Source organism: Astatotilapia calliptera, chromosome 8 (genome assembly GCF_964374335.1).
Source record: "Astatotilapia calliptera chromosome 8, fAstCal68.1, whole genome shotgun sequence".
NCBI classification, from domain to species: Eukaryota; Metazoa; Chordata; class Actinopteri; order Cichliformes; family Cichlidae; genus Astatotilapia; species Astatotilapia calliptera.
In genome coordinates, this window is record NC_137429.1 from 13,051,848 (window position 1) to 13,074,000 (window position 22,153).

The following is a 22,153-nucleotide window of genomic DNA, read 5'->3' on the forward strand; positions in this document are numbered from 1 at the left end:
CACAGTACTGTATAAGGGGTACACTGCTATCCATAGTGGTTAATACAAATGTTTGTTCTTTCTGTTTACAGATGACCACACACACCCATATACATACTCACACCCCCTTTACCTGCATGTGAATACTGTGATGCAATTGCCTCCCTACCGTAATGAGGTGGCAGATGACATCAACAGGATGTACAGCGTTGTACATCCTGTTGATGTCATCTGCCACCTCCTTATTAAAGTTATTTGAACTACATCACTGTGGAGTACCATTCCTTCTGACCGAGGAGGACTCAGTTGAAGCGTGATCGGCAATCAGTGCAAACATACATTACATATAGGTACCTGGGTGTTCACCTGAATAATAAACTAGACTGGAGCCACAACACTGATGCTCTCTACAGGAAGGGACAGACCAGACTCTACCTGCTGAGGCGGCTGAGGTCATTTGGAGTCCAGCTAGCGCTTTTAAAGACCTTCTATGACTCTGTGGTGGCATCTGTCATTTTTTACAGTGTTATATGTTGGAGCAGCAGTTTATCGGCAGCTGAGAGGAAGAGGTTGGATAAACTCATTTGGAAGACCAGCTCTGTTCTGGGACCCAGTGCAGTTGGTGGGAGACAGAAGGACTCTGGCCAAAATAACATCTCTGATGGACAGAGTCTCCCACCCCATGCATGTAAATGTTGCTGAACTGCAGAGCTCCTTCAGTGACAGACTGCTACATCCTAGATGCATGAAGGAGCGTTTCCGCAGGTCCTTCCTCCCTGCAGCTGTCAGACTGTACAATCAAAACTGCTCCCAACAAACATAGAGTTTTACATCAGCGCTGTAACTTGCTCTATTTTATCAACCCATTCACACTATAAGCAGGGTTTGCCTCTTATCTGTATTTAATTTTATTTAATTTAATAACGGTACAGTACTCTGTTTTTGGTAACCCTTGTCCTTGATGTAAATATGTAAAAATTGTGTATGTTTCTGTTCTGTGTCTTGTGTACTGTTTGTTTGTATATGTGTCTTTCTTGCTGCTGTTACACCCAAATTTCCCCTTGTGGGACAATTAAAGGATTATTCTATTCTATTCTATTCTATTCTATTGCTAACTTAGAAATCGGATGTCCTTGCAGAGCCTTACCTCCATCTTCTACATCCAAAATCGACTGAAGCTGTCTGGTGATGCTTGCTATGTCCATTTTTGATTAATGTAGTTTGTTAACAACGTTAAGTCCGGATAAAGAAATTTAATGTGTGGTTTCAAATATATACTAAATGGTTTTAGGGTGTTTTTACTGACTTTATGTCTCTTCCATGATGTTATTTCTCTCTCCTACAGGGTCCTTTATAATTACATGACCAATTATGCAAATTAGGCGATGACGTCATCTAGCGACTGAGTCCTCCAGCTTCACTGTTTATATTATGCTAACATAGCTGTGTCGCTAGCGATCACATAGCACAGGGGTGTCAAACTCAAATACACAGTGGGCCAAAATTCAAAAATGGAACAAAGTCGCGGGCTAACGTTAATATTTATTTAAAAAAATACTTCCTCCAGATATAAGAATGAATCTTTTCTTATGAACTCAAACACGTTTTGCTGAAAAACTGAATATGGAACAAGCAAAGCTTAATACTAAACAATATATATATTAGCTGTGTAATACCAGTAGGCCAGCTCTGATAGTAATTTGGCATGGCTTCGCGGGCCAAATGTAATTAAGCTGCGGGCCAAATTTGGCCCACGGGCCAGAGTTTGACACCTATGACATAGCACATCATTATATACCAGCTAACCAAACTTCAGTAACCCCACAAACCTCACTGCTGTTTACGTTCCTGTACGACGTTGGGCACTGGAACCAGCAGGAGGCAGACACCTGACATTGGGGTGTCATCCCAGGGTCCTTTTTTTGTATATTTTTTGTGTAACATATCTGACATACATAAGCACGTTAGACTGAAAGATGCAAAATCCTGACAGTCAGAAAATGCTGTTTTATGCTGAAGCACAGATAAGACATTTTTGAAAATCATGGACTTCTTCACAGTTTTCTGAAACTATTTTACAGTGTGTAGGTGTGCCCCCCTTCCCCCATGTGACTGTTTCAGGGACTGAAACAGTGGTGGCTGTTTGGAAGAATCTAAAATATAAAACAGTTTTTTGTTTACTACATAGTTCTATATGTGTTCATTCATAGTTTGATGCCTTAAGTGAGAATCTACAATGTAAATAGCCATGAAAATAAAGAAAAACATTAAATGAGGTGTGGTCAAACTTTTGACTGGTAGTATATATGTCCACAAACCCTCACACTTCCGTGTTTTATGTAAGAAATATTTAATAAGAATCGAACTTGCAGAGTGATTGTCTTTGTTGTGCAATCACAACCACGGACGCTATAGCATTATCCAGGCAGTGGTGCTACATTTAAAGCAAAAACAGATAAATTAAATATAAGTTGTTGTTTTTTTTAGTTGGTATTTCCAGGTTTATTACGTCATGATTTAGTCAAACCAATCAGCGTCTAGTTCTGACCCAAATACGGAAGCAGCACAGACAGCGGCGAAAGTAAAAGTTGACATGCTTTCTTGGGCGTGGAAATGCAGTCCAAAGGCTTTTTATAGACATTAATTATTATAACCACGGGGACGTCACATCTTATTTAATGCTCAAGATGTCTTCCTCTTGGTTTCGCGTTGCACTTCCGCTTTGTTTTGCGGTTTCATCGGTCGCCCTGGCCATCAGCGGACAGATTCCCGGTAAGCGGTGAATGAGTGCGCGAAATAGCGAAATAAAAACCATCTTGTCTCGACAGGATTGCGCACTTTCACGGTAGACTGCGTACTCTTGTTTGTAAATGAGAAGAAAAGTAACGGTCTAATGCTGACTAACAGCGCCCCACCTGGCTCCTCTGTGTTTTTGTGTGTCTTGTGTAACAGCCATGCCGACCCCTCTCCCCGCTGTCATCGGTTTGTGCTCTGTGGCCGGGATGGCATTAATCTTGAAGATAAAGGTTGAAAACCGGACGTTAAGCAGCCTTCTGAGCCAGCATGTAGCGGTGAAGGTTGTAGGCTGGCTGGGCAGGCGGCAGAGAAGGAAACTTGAAGCAGACACACTCAAAGTCAAAGAAGTCCAACAGGAGACTCTGCTGAAGCGCTTGCGTAAAAGCGCAGATACGTATTATGGAAGACAGTACGACTTCAGCTCAATAAAAGGTAAGCAGCGAAGTAGATGGCGTTAGTTTAGCAAGCAGGTAGTGTGAAGACATTTGTGCTTATTCAGTGTTAACGCTTGGGAAGACCGGGGTGACACATTAAAGGAAAAAACTCGTGCCACCAGCTGCCACCAGACCCCAGAGTCCTTAAATAACGGCAACAAATCACAATTTCATATTGATTTGATTCCTATTTTAAACGTGTTGCTTTCCAAATATAATCAAAGCTGCATTTATCTGTTCACAATTTTTATTGTTTTGTGAGCAAGTCAAGCTTTTTTAAAATTTCTTTTTATTTTGTTTTAAACCTGTGTCATCAAATTTATTGTTTTCAATGAACAAATGTCCCCGAGACATTTTCAGCGTACAGGTGACTGAAACAGCATTTCATGCATTGAGTGGAATTTGGCTCGTTTTGTAGACTTAACTCCATGTGCTGATTTGTTATTTAGTTGTGCCAAAGGGTTTCCAAATGAATTCATTTTATGTTATTACAGTAATATTTGTAGGAAATATTGGAGGGAAGAATAATAATGCTGTAAGTCAAAATCTGTTTATTTTTCTCATGTTTTTTTCATTTTTTTGTCAGATAATTGACACTGAAAACACATGTAGCCTGTACACCTGTAGCCAGATGCAATCAAATACAACTACCATCATTTATGTTTATATGTGTATTATTAACGTTACATTCATATTTTTTTTAGTATCACTCCTTTCATTCCTGTACTACAACACCTTTAGTATAGATGTAAAAAGTACTACACTATTTCTATGATCATCTGAGATGAAAATTATCCTGACTACCACAGAGTTAAGATGCTTCCTTGTGACTTTCTCTTTCTCTTCCCCTCCACAATTTCATTGCTTCACTTAAATAGTTTTGATATAGAAGCTGCTGCGTGCTGTGTGTCTTGCTGGAGTGTGCATTTACTTGTGTCCATGGTTCACCTGCCTATGCCCTGTGCACATATAGCAGCAGTATCATATAGTCTGTGGATGAGAATGTGGTTTCTGAGAGTACCACCAACTCATTTCTGCTTGTTGTAATGTTGCTGTTTAAACTATTCACAGCAGGCCAGGGTATTAAATGACCCTGAGTATACTGGGAAATGTCCCAGTGTTCCTGATGGGCACGGACAATGCAGCAGGTCCTGAGAATTGCGATGCTGAAATTGGGGACTGTTTGATACTTGTGCTTAAAATAAGCTCAAATGATGAAAGATAAATTAGAGGTGTCAATACAGTTTTGATTTAAATCATGAAATCTGTTTATTTTCTAGATATTAAAGAATTTCAGGCATACCATCCTGTTACTACATACACGCACTATCAAGACCTAATCAACCGCATCGCAGCTGGAGAAGAGAAGCTCATCATTGCAGAGAAGCCATTAATTCTGGCCATGACCTCCGGGACATCAGGATCCAGTGCCATGCTGCTCAGCACTAAGGACACCAACACTGAGTTCTTCCTGCAGGTGAAGTCACTGCTTGATGATGATGATGACGGTGTAGCCCATGCGCTGCGCAAGGAAATTTTACTAATAATACTCGCTGTGTGTTTCCATCAGGGAGTGACTGTGTGCTTAGATGCCATGCAGCAGGCATTCCCTGAGACCAAGAGCCTTCAACGCACCACCAAGTTCTTTTACACTCCTACTTTTCGGCAGTCTGAGGCTGGAATTCCCATCGGACCAAACTCCTCGACACCAGCCTCCTCACGCCACATCCTAAACCTGTACACGACTCCAGCACCTGCCTTCAAGGTACAATCAGCAAGCCTAACAAGTGGTCAGCCTTTGTGTGACCGATTCGGTAATAAAATCTTATGTTTCTTCAGGTTCCCGGTGAGAAGGACACGCTCTATTTGCATCTTCTTTTTGCGCTGAAAGATCCTAATGTGGGAACTCTGGAGTCCAACTTCGCCTCCACAGTTTTCTATGCCTTCAGTGCCCTACAGGTACCCAGTTGTTTGTCAGGAATGAGTTACTTTTGTTGTTTTTGTGTTTTTCTTTCTTTTTTATGTGAGTAGAGGCATAAAAACAGGACTTAATGGGAAACCGTAAAGTATGTAAAGTAATTCATCCATTCCATCCTTCAAAGAAAAGCATTAGCAATGTTATTTCTTGTCTATTTTAAGAGACAACGTTTCATTGAGCAGTAGCAGGCTGTTGTTGTCCTTCACATGTGCCTCATTTCGTTCTCACTGGGACATCATTTAGTAAAACAAGATGAAATCTTGAGTCAGGTGTTTAGCTCCCACTGACTGATTAAAACATTTGTGTTAATTGCTTTATGAATAAAGGCTTGGGCAAGTCATTTCTCCCTAATATGCTCTCGATCTCATAGGAGCGTTGGCAGGAACTTGTGGAGGACATTGAACGGGGGAAAATCAGCACTGCTCTGTCTCTGGAGCCCAAAGTGAGGGCCAAGCTTGAAGCGCTAATGAAGCCAGACCCACAGAGAGCTGCCCAGCTCCGGGCCCACTTCCAGGACGGCTTCAGGGGGATTGCCAAGCGCCTGTGGCCTCATCTGAACCTGGTCCTGGCAGTGGACTCAGGCTCCAATCAGATCTACGGTGAAATGTTGAGGGAGAGTTACTGCAAAGGAGTGCCTTTCTACTCGCCCTTCTATGCTGCTACTGAAGGTAAGAGCCTTCATTTACATTTTTAAGCTGTTTAATTAAAAACCGTTGCAGTTGGGCATTTGTAGGGTTTCTATATGTGGATGAGGTCAGCATTTGCTCTCATTATCTGTGCCCCTGCAGGTTTAATTGGGGTGAACCTGTGGCCTCAGGAGTCAGAAAGACGTTACTTGCTGTGCCCTCGCTCAATGTTCTGCGAGTTCCTCCCAGAGAGCAGCCTGGATGAGGAGGCCCCTCACACTCTGCTGATGGAGGAGGTGAAGGAGGGAGAAAACTATGAGCTGCTTGTCACAAATGCTTCAGGACTTTACAGGTTCGATTTCATCTACAAACAAATATAAATAACTGCAGCTGTATGTTTACGTCCTCATGATTGTGATGGGTCACACTGCATTTTAACATGTTCTAAATCTGTATAAGAATCAAATGGAAGTGTTCATGTTTGATATGTAACACTTTATTAGGTACACTTCACTACTTTTAGGTTGGACATCCTTTTTTCTTAATTCTTCACAGCAAAGATTCAACACGGTACTGGAAACATTCCAGAGAGAATTTGGTCAGTGTTGACATGATGGGAATCTCCCGTTCCACAAATGCTCTATTGGACTGAGACTTCTGTGACTGTGGAGGTCATCTGAGTACAATGAACTCATTGGTCAAGAAACCATTTTGAGACTTGATTGAGCTTTGTGACATGGTGTGGTATCCTACCGGAAGCAACCATCAGAAGATGGGTACACTGTGGTCATAAAGGGATGGACATGGTCAGCATCACTATTCAGTTGGAGGCTGTGGAGTTTAAAAGGATCTTGGTACCAAGGAAACAAAGAAAATATCCCTGACACCATTATGCTACCACCACCATCTGCCTGAACGATTGTTACAACAAGGCTTTCATGTTGTTTATGCCAAATTCTGATCCTCTCTCCAAATGGTGGAGCAAAAAATGAAACTCTAGGCAACTTTTTCCAATCTTGTCCAAATTTGGTGACCCTATGTGAATAATAGCCTCAGTTTCCTGTTCTTCAGAATCAGATTACTTGTGAGAATAAATGTGGATTACAGTTGCTCCAAGTCGGTAACAGTAACAGACTAAACAATACAGTATGTTACAGATTTTACAAATTTAAGAAACAGCACTAATATATACAAATCACTCAATTATAAATATCAAGAATTAACAGAGGTGATTCTAAATAAATATCAAGAATATTGCATAGTATGAGTGGCAGCTGATGTGGTCTTCTGCTGCTGTACCCATCTGCTTCATAGTTCAATGCACTGTGATTATAGAAATGCTCTTCTTGATAATTTGGTTGCAACAAGTCATTATCTGAGTTTCTGTTGCCTTCCTATAGGCTCAACTCAGTCTGGCCACCCTCCTTTGAGCTCTGACATCAGCAAAGCATTTCTACCAGAGATCTGCCGCTCACTGGATATTTTCTCTTTTCCGTGCCATTCTCTGGAAACCCTAGACATGATTGTGTGGTGAAATCCCAGCAGACACCAACAACCATGCCACATTTAGTCACTTAGATCAACTTTCTGACCCATTTTAACACCTGGTATGAACTTCAGTGGGTTATCTTGACCATGGCTACATCTCTGTGTGCACCAAGTTTCTGAGTGGCTCATTAGATATTTGTGTTAATGAGCAGTTGAACAGGTGTACTTAACAAAGTTGCTAATGAGTGTAAAATCAGATTTGTCCGATGGCTCTTTATGACCATCACTGCAATTAAAATGTGATATTACAACTATAACAAACTCTCATATTTACCTGTATATTTCCCTTGTTACAGATATCGCATCGGAGACATTGTAAAAGTTGTTGGATTTCACAACCAGTGTCCCATCGTGGAGTTTCAGTACAGGTACAGCACTGGACAGCAGTACAGTTTTTCTTATGCTGTGTGTGTGTGTGTGTGTGTGTGTGTGTGTGTGTGTGTGTGTGTGTGTGTGTAAAGCATGACACGATACTTTCTCCTTGCTTCCATGCTCCATTAGACGAGGTCAGATGCTGAATGTTCGAGGAGAGAAAGTGTCAGAAGCGTTGTTCCTCAGTGCTTTGAAGAAGGCCGTCGCTCAGTGGCCAGGAGCTCAGCTGGTTGACTACTGCTGTGCTGAGAGCGGCATCCTGGGTAATATTTGTTCTTGTTTATACCCTTAAATCATAGAAGAAAGTTGAATATGATGCGAAAACTATTGAACCCTTTGCAGCATATTTTATTTTATTTATTGTGGCATTGCAGGAGATACAATTGGTGGCTCGGACCCTCACTACCAGGTGTTCTTAGAGCTGAAAGGTGTGAGGAGGCTTACAGAGGAACAACGACATAAGGTAAGAGAAATCCTAATGAAGGTTCACCAACAGGCAGCATGTTTACAGTCTGTCATTAAATCACTCTACCTTGTCTTTTTGTTTGGTGTTTCCTCTCTTGCTTCCCAGCTGGACATTTCTCTCCAGCAGGATTCGGCCGTCTACAAATCCTTCCGTATCAAAGGCAGCATCGGGCCAATGAGAGTGCAGCTGGTGGCAGAGGGAGCGTTTAACAAACTTCGTAAGCAGATGATGGCGTACTCGAGCACCTCACCCAATACGTTCAAAATGCAGCGAGTGCTGCGCAGGAAAGAATATGCTGAATTCCTTCTGGGCAAAACGATTTCCTGAGATCACTTACAGACTGATGATATTGGATGTTTTTTATTTATGACTGACTTAATGAAGTGTGCCTGTGGGAGATGTTAACCACAATGCATTAACTCTGATTTTTAAACAATAAAAATGCACTTTTGACTTTTGACAAAATATCCCCGAAGTCTCATCTGTACAAAACCCCCAATTTAGAAGTTTCCCGAGTATTTCCAGTGGAAATTTTCTGGTGACACCAGCACGAGAAAATCTTTGAGCTGTATTTAAATGTAAGCTTCAGTTGCCATTCCTCAATAAATTTCACTTTACTTTTCTCCAATGTTTTTTTTTTTTTCTGGGCAGTTAAAGGAAAAGCAAAAGAACATGCTGTTAATATCTTGCATTTTTTAATGGAGTTGCTTAAGCTTTCATTTTATACCATCTGTTACTAAATGTTGCACCATCTAATGATCCCATTTTGTGAAATTACCTGTGATGACTAAAGCAGCATTTGGCAAGATTTAAATCTAGTACGCTACTGTTATGTGGCTGAATTTTGTGTTTTTGGTCCCTTTAGTATTGTTAGACAGCAGTCACAGCATGTCCTGGTGAAGGTAATTATGCTATTTTTAGCTTAGTTAATTATCTGACATCATATGGTTGTTGGTGGAAGTCGTGTTTTTTAGGTGGTTCTCTTTCAGATTGTGCAGATTTGGCCAGCTTCTAGTTTCATCTTAGAGTCAAGTGGATCCATCAGACCAGAAGAGCTGATTACTGGTAAGCATCCTTGGCCTCTAGACTGTAACTGATGATGCTTATGAAATCAAGATAGCCTTCAGTATCTGCCTGCTCGCATTGTTCACCACCTGTACAGCTTATTTCTTCAGTTACATCATAAACAATAGTGCAATAGGAGTGTCAGGACTTTGTTGTTACCACCAGAGGGAGCTAGTCTAATATTTAAGACATGCAGCATAATGCTATCTCCCACAGGTCCAGCATTTAACTGCTTGTCAGCCTTGACTGAAGCAGTGAATTCTTGTTGATAGCTCTGACTGTGAGGGCTCTCGTCTGAATTAATATCATCTTCTTATAAATAATCAAGGTTTTGGAAAAAAGGGGAGCAGACAAAGAAGATGGAGAAAGCGCATATTTATATGTATGTTGACTAGACTAATCCTCACATCCTTATTTGATTCTGTGAGATTTTCCTGTTGCCATCTTTAGCCTCAAAGAAAGTCTGAGTCTGAATAAGCCCCGGTCTGAGCCGACTGCTTCTCTCCTGCAGGTCGATTCGTTCACAAAGTGGGCTAATATTTTTAGAAACGCCCCATTTCAGCAGAGATTTGACATCGTTCTCGCTTTATTTTGGCTTCATAATGCCTCAACTGTATATACAAGTGTTACATTTTGGCTTAAGAAAGCTGGCAAACAGCACTGCATGGAAAAACTTAAAACAATATGGCACTAGTTTGATTTCAGGCCTTTTTCTTAAGTATCCACCTAAAAAAAAAAAAAAAAAAAAAGGTTAGTTTGTTTGTATTTCACAGTTGTGTATATGAACAGCATTATTGGGGTGGTTTCACATTAAAATGTATTTCTTGGCAGGTACTTTCATTCTTCCCTTTGCTGTTTATTCATTCCAGATTGCCTTCTATCTCTTCTTGGTTGTTTAGTTAGATGGCTTGTGTCTTCCTCTGCCTGCCGTCCTCATACGCCCAGAGGATTTACAGACACACAAACGCTCAGAGCCCGCGATCACACATCTGTTCTCTCACAAGTTAATTCATTGTAAACAGACAGATTTGAGAAAGGCAGGCTTGACTTCTCAATGGGATGCAGGGGGGAAGTGTGTTGAAGTGAGAGAAGGGATGCTGCGGGATGTGTGAATCGGCCTGGCTGCTGAGTTTATCTGGCATACAATTTAAATCAGGATTAGGGTTGTGGATTTTCATTCAAGTTTAGTAAATTACAGTCAGTTCAATCAGCAGAATATTCAAGGAATTGATTTTCAGATGTTATTATGTGCATAATTAAGGGGCCAAAGTGAATTTTACAAGCACGCCAGCAGTTCCCTTAAAACTGAGAACTATGGGAAATGTAGTTGGGGATAATATTTCACCTGACCCTGTGTGCGTCACTCTGTCACATTAGACCGAGGAGATGATCGTGAGCATGTTTAATGTATTAGCCTCTTTATTAGTGACAAGCAGCGACGGATGAACTACAAGAAGAAGGGACAATGAGATGTCATTAAAAATAGAAAACAGTGAATGGCTGCCAAGGCTTGAATAGGATCCGAGAGAGGAAACAATCCTCTCTTAAAAGCCTCCAAGCTTCTCTTTTACTTTCACTGTCTTTTTTTTTCTCCACCTTTTTTGTTTCTCCTCCAAATCCAGCTCACCTCTGCTCCCAGCAATTAACATTTAATGTGTTTGTGGTTTTGTTTAATTATCCCCTAAAATACCCACCTTCGGTGGACGTAACAGCTTTCATCTCTTCTCTGAGGTGGCTATTCTCAGAAGTCTGCAGCTGCTTTCAGAAATGTTAGTCAAGATAAAAACAAATGTACTTTTTTTTTCACTGAGAAGATTAAAAATGCAATTTCTGGTGAGAGGAAACACCCACACTGCTGCTGAATCTGCTAAATCTTTCCAAGATTACCAACCCCCACAAGAAATTTCTATTATATTTCTTTCCTCATCATTTTTGTTTACTTGACTCCCAATCTGCATAGAGACACATTTGATGGATGGAACAGAAAATATGTAGGGAAGATCTCATTCTTTTTATCTTATTTTGCTATATTAGTGGGTATTATCGTGTGTGTTGTACGTCTTTTGAGTCACAAAACAGCCATAATAAAACATTCTTGAGGCCTATTGACTTCTAATTGGAATATGGAGGATTGTAGGATTTATTCTAGGTCTTTCTCTTACTTCTTGACAAAACAAAGCAACTGTAGGTTTTCATTCAGCACCTCATACATATACCAGTGATTTAAAATGTACTGATGAATGTGCTAGTTAAGTAAAAATGCTGAAAACCTCCTTCTAAATTAATAACATACCGATCAAAATACAATAATACAGGCTTATAATATTAGCTGCATGACCCCCCAAATAACCCCTAATATTAGGTTTCACGTTCAACATTTAATATTGATCACATTAATTAATAGCAATGGATCGTCTTTCCCCGATTACTACAATTTTAATGAGATTGATTTTGACAGGATTCTTCGAACACGGAGGGGAGATGATTTATCTTCCCGATGAGAACGTTCACTGTCTAGAGGTATTTCCCCTCATTGGCTAAGCCGTATTGCTTTCTTGGGTCAAAGTGAGTTAGGTTTGGGGGTTTTGGCATCGCGTTGTCACGAAAAACATCTCCAGGCTTATCCTTTTAATCCGCTCTTAGCGGCTTTTATCCCAGAGTCTTAACTCGCTCATGGATACTCCACAGGGGGTGACAGGGCAAAGGCAACCAGCCTCATTTTTAATAGTCAAGATGGAAATTAACAAAAAAAAAAAAACCCTCTAGGAACGGTGTTTTGAAGCTGTGCCTCCTTTACTCTGCAACTTGGATAAAATAAATAAATTAGAGGACTTTGACAGTCTCCCTTTAGCCAGGCTCCTTTGACAATACAGCACACAGTCCAACAGAATACAAAAGGCTTCGTTAACCGATGTGCAGGTAATCCATCTTTCCTTGCTTTGCAGACATGCCCACAAAAGCCATGTGCTGATAGTACCACTGCTGGGTGTGATGGTGCTGTCAGATGCTCCCAAAGCCTCACCCCTCCCTCTTTCCTCTACCTCTCCCTTTCTTCCCTTACTCTCTTTCTCCCCCTCTCTCTCTCTATACCCCCACCACAGATGAAAACAGGTCCCTACAGAGGATGCCTGTATCTCATTGGCTGATATATCACCGGCGCGGATGGGAGCAGGAGTGAGGGAGAGGGAGAGTAGCGAGGAGGGGAGAACGCTCAAGAAGATGCAACTACTCCCCCACAGCATCCTGACACATCACTGAGCATCACTGAAAAGAGGTGTAGACACATGCTGTTATTTTTCGTCGCACAGATTTGCGGTCCTCTTTTAAATGGAAAGCGCAGCGCACTTGGAGGATAACTTCCTCCACACTGCTGCCGGGATCGGCGCTCCGACTGAAAGGTGCAGACAAGCAACAGCTGGGCTCACTGTTTTGAAGCTCTTTGGATCTCAGAGTCAGTTGCACTTGATCCCTTCTTCAGCTGCTCGTGACCGTGACTCTTAATTTCTCCTTTTCGAGACTGCACCCAAACCTCTGCATTGTTGGAGTGAGCTATTTTAGTCCTCCCAAAGCCACGCTGTTGATTTACTGAGAAGGCATCGCTCGGGGAAGGGTGGCAGCATTTACTGTAAATGTGCATCCCTGCGGCTGGTGCCAGAGAGTCACCCTCAAAGTCTCACGCACCTGCTGAGACTCCCTGGAAGCTACCTGCTGTGCCTTTGGGATGGTGTGACCTCAAGCTAGCAGGTGACCTTCCTAAATCGGGGTCAAGATGCCGGTGATGAAGGGCCTCCTGGCCCCACAGAACACCTTTCTAGACACCATCGCCACACGCTTCGATGGCACACGTAAGTGTCCTGTGAGGCTGAGCTTCTCTGATAAATCCTCACTCAGTGAAAAAAAAAAAAAACCTGGTAGTTTAGGTTGCTGACTTGGACTTTGCCTCATTTAAATCTATTGTGTGGTTATTTGTCTCCTCTTTTCTTGTCAGTTTTTAAAATACAGCTAATAAACTAAAGTAATGGAAGTTTTGTGGCTGGCATCAAATCAAATACAGACTCCTGTGCTGTGTTTTCACTGTGAGAGACCCCACTGCCTGAATTAAAATTTGTTTCTCTTCATCCTCTGCTTTAAACTTGGGCAGAACTTGGATTCAGCTCTTCTCAGGTCATCACAATCAGTACAAATGTCCTGACTAAAATAGCATCTGCTGCTGGTTCCACTTGAATAAAAAAAAAGAAAAGAAAAAGTTTTCTTGCACTCAACATCTCACATTTGTTTCACACATTTAGCCTCACAGTAGCCGAGCAGCCATTAGGCAGCACTGCCATTTTTGCTTAGCTCGTGCCTCTTGTTTTGCACCTTGTGCCCCTCTCAGGGGAGGTTGCGGCTCGTTGTAAATAAATGCCACGGGGACGTCTGTGTTTTGTTTGTTTGTCGATTCAGCCTGTCCTCCCTCGCCTGGTTTCAGCAGCCAGATTGAACGGATGGCTCGCTGTGATTCTTAGAGCTCGGTCTCCGTTCCACTTGGGGAAATATAAACACAGTGAAATGGGAGACATTACCGTGTAAGTGATGTGCAGGGTATGCAATTATAGCTTCAATTTGCGAGCCGGGTATTCTAATGAGATATCTCTCAATTTCTTAAAGCACACTTGCACTCACCTCGTCGCGAATTGTTCTTGTATCTGGGCACTAAAGGAGCTGAAAATACAAAAGTGGAGTTTTGTGAGCCGAGAGGATTCGCACTCAGTCTAGAGATGATGTGACTACTGCACAGTTCAGCTGGAGGGCCAGGAGGTCAGACAGGTCCCTGTGTGCCCTTGAGCTAAACATTTCAATGTTGACAGTAATGTTGAGAAACATTCAGTGCTCTTTAGGGTGTTTCAGGGTGTCATAGGACTCTTCCACATTTACTTGTTGTATTTTGGTCGTACAGCCATTAGATCTGGAGCTGAGCCCACTTCTAAAACTTCAGAATAAAATACAAATGACAGTAAACAGGTGACAAATTAAAGGAAAAATATTGTCTTAGTAGGATGGTGGACCACTGAGTGCCCTCAGATCAACCTCATTGTTCATTAGCTTTAATTCTACAAGTCTTACAGTCGCCCTATAGATTTTTCTCATTTAATAGATATTTCCTTACTTGCTGAGAGTACAACAACTTTGTATTGATTTGACACTTCTTTCTAAGTCAGCAGCCACATACAGCTCATTTTGATCTTAAGTGGGCTGGATCAGTGAAACTTCCCTTTCTGTGAGCGTGAAGAAGTTTAGCTACAACTTTAATCCCTGAGATGTATAAAAATAAGAAAAAGAAGTGCAATTTCCACAGCACGTCTCTAATTTACTTTAAAATAGTATGAATAGCCATAGGAAAGGACTTTATCAGTAGCCAGAGCTGTGAAAATATGGTTAAAAGCCCAAACTTTATGCACTTCACATTTTCCAAAGCCGTTCAGTGAACCAGAATGAAGTCTGTGTTGGGCTGAATCTAATCCCCAGGCCTTATTTATGATCACCCTTCCTCTAAGTGAACCCAAACCACTCAAGAGGATACCTCCCAATGGTTAACTAACCCACCAGATGCCCTTGCTGTTAGTTAAGTGTTCAGGTTTTCCTTTAATTTGTCATTTGTTTATATATACTGTAGTGCCGGTTTTGAGTGTGTAACGTTCATTCAGAATAAAAGATAAATCAATAAAAACATGTAGCCATTAGCGAGACGTGCATCTAAAAAAATTTTTCCCCAACTCATTCTCATCCCTGCCATAAGGCTGTGGCTCCTACAGGAGTGGCAGAGTGCCCACTGCTCAAAATAGCTTCCTTCCTGTTGCCCGGGTGACAGGGTCCTGCCACTTGACATGGATGATGCTCGAACACTTTGGACTCGGAGAAAAAGATGGTCGACTAAAGAGAAAACACTTGAACTTGCTTTCTAATTAAGGACTTGTAAGCAGCTGGTCTCTTGTTCCAGAAAAGAGCATCTTAAAACAAGTGGCATTGTGGGTCGTGCACCTGCAGTCTCTCTTCTGTGTCGCCCCCAACTGCCGTCGGTCTGGTGCATGCAGCATTCATTAGAGTGTTTGTTTTTGTGGGTTTCACTTGGATGTTTGAGCTTCACTGGATAGAATTTAGACACAGGGAACCTGCATTCATATTTTCAGGATGGAAGAAAAAAATTGTCTGATTTGTGATACTCCAGTTCGCTTTGCTGGAAAATCAGTATTAGGAGTCCTAAAATATGCCTGGAGAAGATTCTTAATTATTTTTACAAGACTTATTTTAATGTTAAATTACTGCAAATTAATTGTATTAATTAAAAAAATTAAGTCAAGTCAAACTCAAGATTCAGTTAAATTTGAAAATGAATCTTCATGCGCAGGAAACATGTAAAAAGTAGCAGGTCTCAGTTTAAATCAGCCAACACATCATCACTAAATGTGCAGTTACACAAAGACAACAGACCATCAATTAAACCTGCTACATCATTTACTAACTGTTCAATATTGAAAATAAAGTCAAAGAAGTTCAATTAGATCACAAAAAAAAACTCTTCATGAAAACATAACCCTTGGCTTGACTCACCAATTACAGTTTATATTAGCTCATCAGCCACTTCAATAGGTACACGTTGCTAGTTCCAGGTTGGACTCCCTGCTGCTGGAAACCTTGTTTGAATATTTTGGTCCATATTGATGTGGCAGCTGCGCATCCATGATGAGAATCTGACGTTCTACGGCATCCCAAAGGTGCTCATTTGACTGTGATCTGATGACTGTGGAGACCCTCTGAGTACAGTGAACTCATCGTCATGTTCAAGAAGCCAATTAGAGAGTTGTGAGATGGTGCGTTATCCTCTGGAAGAAGAAAGTCAGAAAATGGGTACGCTGTGGTCATAAAGAAATAGACATGGTCAGCATCAATAATCAGGTAGATTGTGGAGTTCAAATTATGCTCAGGTAGTATTAAGGGACCAAACTATGCCAAGAAAATATTCCCCACACCATTACATCACCACTGCCAGCCTGAAACTTTGATACAAGGCAGGATGAATCCATATTTTCATGTCGTTTACGTCAAAGTCTGACCCTACCATCTGAATGCTCCAGCAGAATCAGCACTCATCAGACCAGGCAGTGTTTTTCCAGTCTTATGATCCAGTTTTTGTGACCCTGTGTGAAGTGCAGCCTTAGTTTCCTGTTTTTAGCTGACAGAGGTGGCTACAGGTGTGGTCTTCTGCTGCTACAGCTCATCTGCTTCGAGGTTCATTTAGAGATGCTCTTCTGCATACCCTGGTTACAGCGAGTGGTATTTAAGTTTCTGTTGCCTTCCTATCAGCTCAAACCACTCTGGCCATTCTTCTCATTTCCTTTAGAGAACTACTGCACAATGGATACTTTCTCTTTTTCACACCATTATCTGTAAAACTGTAGAGATGAATTTCTGAACAATTCAAATCAGCCCGTCTTTCACCAGCACCATGTCACATTCAAAGTCCCCTTTAATCCCTATTCTGATGCTCAGTTTAACCTTCAGCAGGTTGTCTTGAACATGTCTGCACAAAATGCTTTGAGTTGCTGCTAATGAATTGGCTGGCTAAATATTTGCCCTAACAAGCAGTTGAACAGTTGTGCTTAATGATGTGACTGATTGTATTATGTGTTATTTATGCATTATTTACACAAGGAAAAATATTTGTAGATTTCTATATGAAACCTGTGCAGTCTTTTACTTTTACAATTTCTATTATGTTAAATAAGTTAATAGTATCACATCATTGTACACTGAACACCAGTTTCTTCTCAAATCTAATATTTTTACAAGCAATATGCAATGCAGTTTAAAACATAAACTGATGACGAGGTAAAAGTTTCTTACAGCAAAAATGGCTAAGTCCATCAGTCTGAGTAAAGAATGTATTTAGATCAGCGGAACCAAAAGAAGCTCCCCTGCTGAGTGAGCAGCCTCGCAGTCAAACATTGTCCAAAAATTTTATTTAATGTGCCACTCCAACTAAGCCCCTGCCTTGACTGCCATATATAATAAGAGCAGCATCTGAGACAGTTATTTCATCATTACATTCCTGCATGTCCATGTAATTATTTCCACTATGCAAAACAAGGCTACGTTGTGCTTTTGTGCATCTGTTTGCTCTGACGGACCAAATAATACATTATCTTAAAAGCCCCAAATCTTACAGTCATTATCTATTGTGCAGCTTCACGTTGAGCATTTTCCGGGTGTTTCAGGGTAATTTCTCCACCAAGAGTTTTTTTTGCATGTTTATCCTCATAAATATTGATGTGGCTGTGCTTGACCTTAAGAATAACAGTTATTAAAGCGAAAGCAATTTTAAGTTGCTTATAATTTAACGGTTCCTGGTCTGAGACAATTACCCAGCTGAACAGCCCTGCGGTAAGCAAAATGTCAGGGCAGGTTAGGTCGGATAACCTTTGACACACACAGCACAGTATTTGGCTCACAGCAATGTCAGCGTCCATGTTTCCCAAAAGGAGATGTCTCCCTGTGTGTATCTGAGTGCCTGTGCTCAAGGCAACAAAACCACATCACGCTCTTTCAAAAAAAAAAAAAATCTCTTTGTTGGTTTGAATAGTCTTTCTTTTTTTATTATTATTATTTCTGAAGGGCAATTATAAAGGATCAAAGGTCAGGGTGAAGTTACAATTGCAGTTCTGGCTGTAGATTTGTTTTGCACGTCAGCAGTCTGGATGCTCATCCTCAACACTGCCTAAAAACCAGAGTTTCCATTATACTGGTGGCACTGTGCTCTGCCTGTGTGTGTTACAGTATAGATGCCCATCCTTTATACCCAACTCCACCTCCCTGAGCTCTTGTACACGACCTCCCCAGCAGCATTTTTACACTGACAGCAGTGCTCACCCTGCAGGGCAGCGTAACCACGGGGCAGCTGCCGGCAAAGATAAGAAGTGGGTTTATTTTCCCCCTAAACACTTTTCTAATAAAAGGCAGCTAAAGAACCAAAGAGGAGCCAGGAAAGAATGTCAGGCTGACGCTCACGGAGCTCATTGTTACCCAGCTGATGAGCGGGTCTTAATAGGCAGCTGCAGAAACCAACACCAAATAGAAGCCAGATAATAGCTGAGACTCTTTTGTGGCTGTATCCTTTGCTGCTCTTTTTGTTTTGTTTTTTTAAAAGTCAGTGGTAACAGGTGGCAAAGTTTGATCTGTACATTTGGAATAGGCTCTGCTGTAATTGTTCAGGTTGGTGGTTGAGTCCCCAGGTGGCTTACTCCATGCATGTCGGTGTTTTCAAGCAAGACACCGAAATAAATCTGCTTCTAATGTGCAGGTCTGCACCTTACATTGCAGCTCCGCCTCCATCGGTGTGTGAATTTAGGTGTGAGTGGGTGTGAGGCTTTGTAAAGCACTTTGCACTGTTCTTGATATAAAGGCGCTATGGAGCTGCAGTCTTTTTACCTTTAACGGGAGTTAGATCACGACTGCACAGATACTTTTTTTCTGTCTTTGCGTTTAATTCAAACATCTTTATTAATCGTTGACATCAAAGTGACTGATTTTCCCACGTGCCTCTTTGTCAAACCAGTGACCCTTTCCCCCTGCAAGCCCACTCCTTCTTGTGCTCTCACCCATCTGCCCCAATAAGTAATTACATGCTACTGAGTGGTAATTAGCTTCTGAGGAAGTGGCCAGGCCTCTCGGGTTTCATCAGTCTTTTATGCACAGAAGAACTCTTATATGGACACGAGGCCGGCTGCTTGATGTTAGCAGTAGCATGTAGTGTCATCATGTCAGATTACAGTTGTAGCGAGTCAGCACAGATGTGTAATTAAGGAAGCCGGAGCAGCTGAGCGGCTACTGGAAGCAATATCCCTCAGAGGATTACAGACTAAGAATTGAGGCATTGTCACAGCCACACAAACGCATGCACAGACAAAACTGTTTACAGTGCGGTTCATGTGGTTGCTGTATAGCTTAACTTATTAATGAAGAAATAAATATGCGACTGTAGAACTGAAATAAATAAGTTGAAAGGTCTTTATTCAGGAAATAAAATGGTTATCGTTGACCAAAAGCCAGTAGGATTTTGGATTAATTTGCATAAAATAATCTCTGTGGGAAATAAAAGTTTATGAGACTTGCACATGTTATTCAGCAAGTTAGTCCTTTTCACCTGCAGTAACAAAATAATTTCCCAAATTTAGGATAAATAAAGCATATATTTTCTTAATGAAGGTGACAGCACCTCATTTAAAAATTATTTAAAACATCTTTGACAGCTGTAAATATTTAAAACCTTTTACCACATGACTACTCTGCAGTGGGTTATTTATGATTATTTGACACTTTAAATGACAAGAACGTCAAATTTTTATTTTGTTTTGTTTGTTTTTTTGCATTTGTGAAATAACTATTTTTTTAAATTACAAACAAAACTGGACAATAATGAAGTGGAGGAAAAACTATCCAATAGCATGTATAGTATACAACTACTTAGCAAAGCAGCTTTGAAGCTCTGCACCTCTCAGAGCCTACTTTGATAATAAAATAAAATAATTAGCAGCCTATTAGCTTTATACAGTAAAAGTAAACAAAAAATAGGAAAGTTTCAATTTGATTTTGACAAAAGTCCAGCAGCAGATCAAACATACCAGGAAGCCAGCAGCGTTGGTGGTGAAAGCAAACAAATCTGTCCACACGCTGTTAAATTCTCCATTTTCTTCTGTGTTTTTAATTTTTAAAAATTTTGAAATCCACAACTAGATACTGTATTTTTTTTTGTTCTATATCACTGCATACCACCTTAACTGAGGTTCACAGGGAGTCAGTAGAGATGGGCAAAAGCCACAGGTTCAACACCCCTTATCTCACACCACCAGCAACAACAATTGCTTGACTTAATCATCAATTAGTGAATGAATACAAAAACCTACATGATGACTGAAAGAGTGGAACTTGAAATAAAATGCTAACTCATTTAAAAGTTTTAGTGCACTTTAAGAAAACCTTTCCATTTGCCCATCCATGAAACTTTGCATACCTCCAAACACAGCATAAAAGTTTTTCCCTTCATGGCCCGTTGGTTCTAATGTTTCCTTATAAAGTGATTAATGACTACCCCTGCCCTTGACCTATTTAGAGGACCGATTTAGGGATGCTGAGTAGAGATGTACCTATTCTTAGGTAAACATTACATAAACCAGAGATGAATGCGGTTGCTCTCTGACACTTGCTGGCTCACTGAGTTAGAGTGTTAGGAATTTATAGAACATGAAAAACAGGCCATGTTTCTTTTTTTTTCCAGCTGGATAGGCAATCACATCTTGTTCCGCCATTGTTTCTCAGGTGAAGGGTTTTTTTAAGATGTGAAACCGGGTGTGTGTGTGTGGGGGGGGGACGACTGAGTTTTTTAGGATGCTTTCTATTCAGAGTTGTGACTTTACCTGCAGAAAAAAAACCTGAATATACAGTATCATAAAAAAATAACAGGTGTGAATCTTTGTTCACAAAGATCTGCAGCAGAATATGGAACAGAAATAGTACAATTTCTCCTTGCTGAGCACCATCAAGCCATGGCATAGACTGGCATAAAACTTCCTCTGCCTGCTGATGGATCAGACTAATGCCTGTCTCCTTCTATAATTCCACAGTGACAGTTTAGTTGCTGCTCGCTGCACACCCAAGAAAGGTTGTCACCGCTCAGAAAAGACATCCCCTGTGGACTGCTTTCTGTTCAGCCCGGCCAATTAAAGTGCTAGATTGTGGAAAGTGCAGCAGCAGCTGTTTAATACTCCTTCTTAGACTTTCTCTCTGTGGAATCGTGAGCATACAGAGCAGTCTATCGGTCTGTCTGTCTGTCTGTGTGCTGCCTCTTACTCTCTGGGCACAAATTCTGCAGTCTGATGTTTTCAATTTGACAGCAGAGACAAGTCAGTTACTTTGCTGAGGCCTCAATAGTAACTTGTTCAAAGAAATAATGAGCAAATATGCATAAATACTTCCTGGATTATTACAGCAAATTGAGTATAAAGATGAATGACCTTTTCAGTAAAGCAGATTTCAAACCACAAATATTTTTACATACCCTTAAAGTCAAAGTAGTGTGTTTTCTAACATCTGAAGCATCTATTCTATGAGATCCACGCTGTATCTACTGCTTATGAACAACATAATGCAATCGAAAGTAGTAAAGCCATACTTTTTGTGCTGACAGGTTCAGCTACAGTATCTGTTAATGTTTCTAGCTTCAGGCTGTTTATTTTGTCTGCAGAAGTCATTTTCTACCAGACTATGTTTCACTCACCACATTCTGCCTGGAAGCCTGTAGGTGAGGAGTCACAAATCTAGTGTAAGCTGGTGGTTGTTTGACACTCGTTGTGAAAAGAGACTGAAATATGGGCTTGACTGTGTGTCCTAAAGAGGAAATGAATCAGGAAAACAAAGTGGTAATATCAGCTCAGTGACTGAAAATACCCAGCATTATCCAGATTAAATAAACATTATATAATATGGTTACTTTTTTATCATCGCAACAATGTGTATGCTTCTATGTATTGCATTTAGAAAATGTGGGATGTAATGCAACACACTAAAAAAAACCCCAAGTCATTCTGGTATACACATAACCAAAATGTTTGCCATACAAAGGAACCTCACTGCAGCAAGGTCACATGCTTGTAGCAAGCGAGGGAACATGTGACATCAAACTCTATCCTGTCATCAAGATTAACATATGTAGATATGCAGAAGAAATGTAGAGCCTTTGAATACTACAGCCTTGAGTTACTGGGATAAGATCTCAGACCGACGAACGTGCTTTGTGGCTTTATGTCCTGCAGAAATAACTAAACAAGAGCTGTCCGTGGTGCTGAAATGGAACCAAAGC

At 40.9% G+C, this 22,153-nt stretch overlaps 2 protein-coding genes across 3 annotated transcripts in view; both read left to right on the forward strand.

Annotated features, from left to right (window-relative positions):
* The first annotated feature begins 2,515 nt into the window (after positions 1 to 2,515).
* Positions 2,516 to 8,822, forward strand: ghdc (GH3 domain containing). The gene is made up of 11 exons (XM_026178659.2): positions 2,516 to 2,751; positions 2,932 to 3,207; positions 4,490 to 4,686; positions 4,780 to 4,974; positions 5,049 to 5,168; positions 5,558 to 5,855; positions 5,976 to 6,165; positions 7,658 to 7,729; positions 7,863 to 7,996; positions 8,108 to 8,196; positions 8,305 to 8,822. Exons 1-11 carry the CDS (start codon positions 2,658 to 2,660, stop codon positions 8,524 to 8,526), a joined length of 1,887 nt encoding a protein of 628 aa, XP_026034444.2. The 5' UTR covers positions 2,516 to 2,657; the 3' UTR covers positions 8,527 to 8,822.
* A 3,531-nt stretch (positions 8,823 to 12,353) lies between these two features.
* The window catches only part of kcnh4b (potassium voltage-gated channel, subfamily H (eag-related), member 4b), a 50,842-nt gene continuing 41,042 nt past the window's right edge, over positions 12,354 to 22,153 (forward strand). For both annotated transcript variants that reach the window (XM_026178660.2, XM_080305101.1), the window contains exon 1: positions 12,354 to 13,109. In XM_026178660.2, coding sequence (XP_026034445.1) covers positions 13,034 to 13,109 — 76 coding nt within the window. In that variant the 5' untranslated portion in view covers positions 12,354 to 13,033. The remainder of the gene's footprint in view (positions 13,110 to 22,153) is intronic.

Bases quoted from the DNA above. Each gene is read 5' to 3' on its own strand.
- ghdc (XM_026178659.2), top strand. From the start codon at position 2,658: ATGCTCAAGATGTCTTCCTCTTGGTTTCGCGTTGCACTTCCGCTTTGT. The intron at 4,687-4,779 runs GTGAAGTCACTG...TGTTTCCATCAG, and splicing joins ACACTGAGTTCTTCCTGCAG to GGAGTGACTGTGTGCTTAGA. The intron at 4,975-5,048 runs GTACAATCAGCA...ATGTTTCTTCAG, and splicing joins CTCCAGCACCTGCCTTCAAG to GTTCCCGGTGAGAAGGACAC.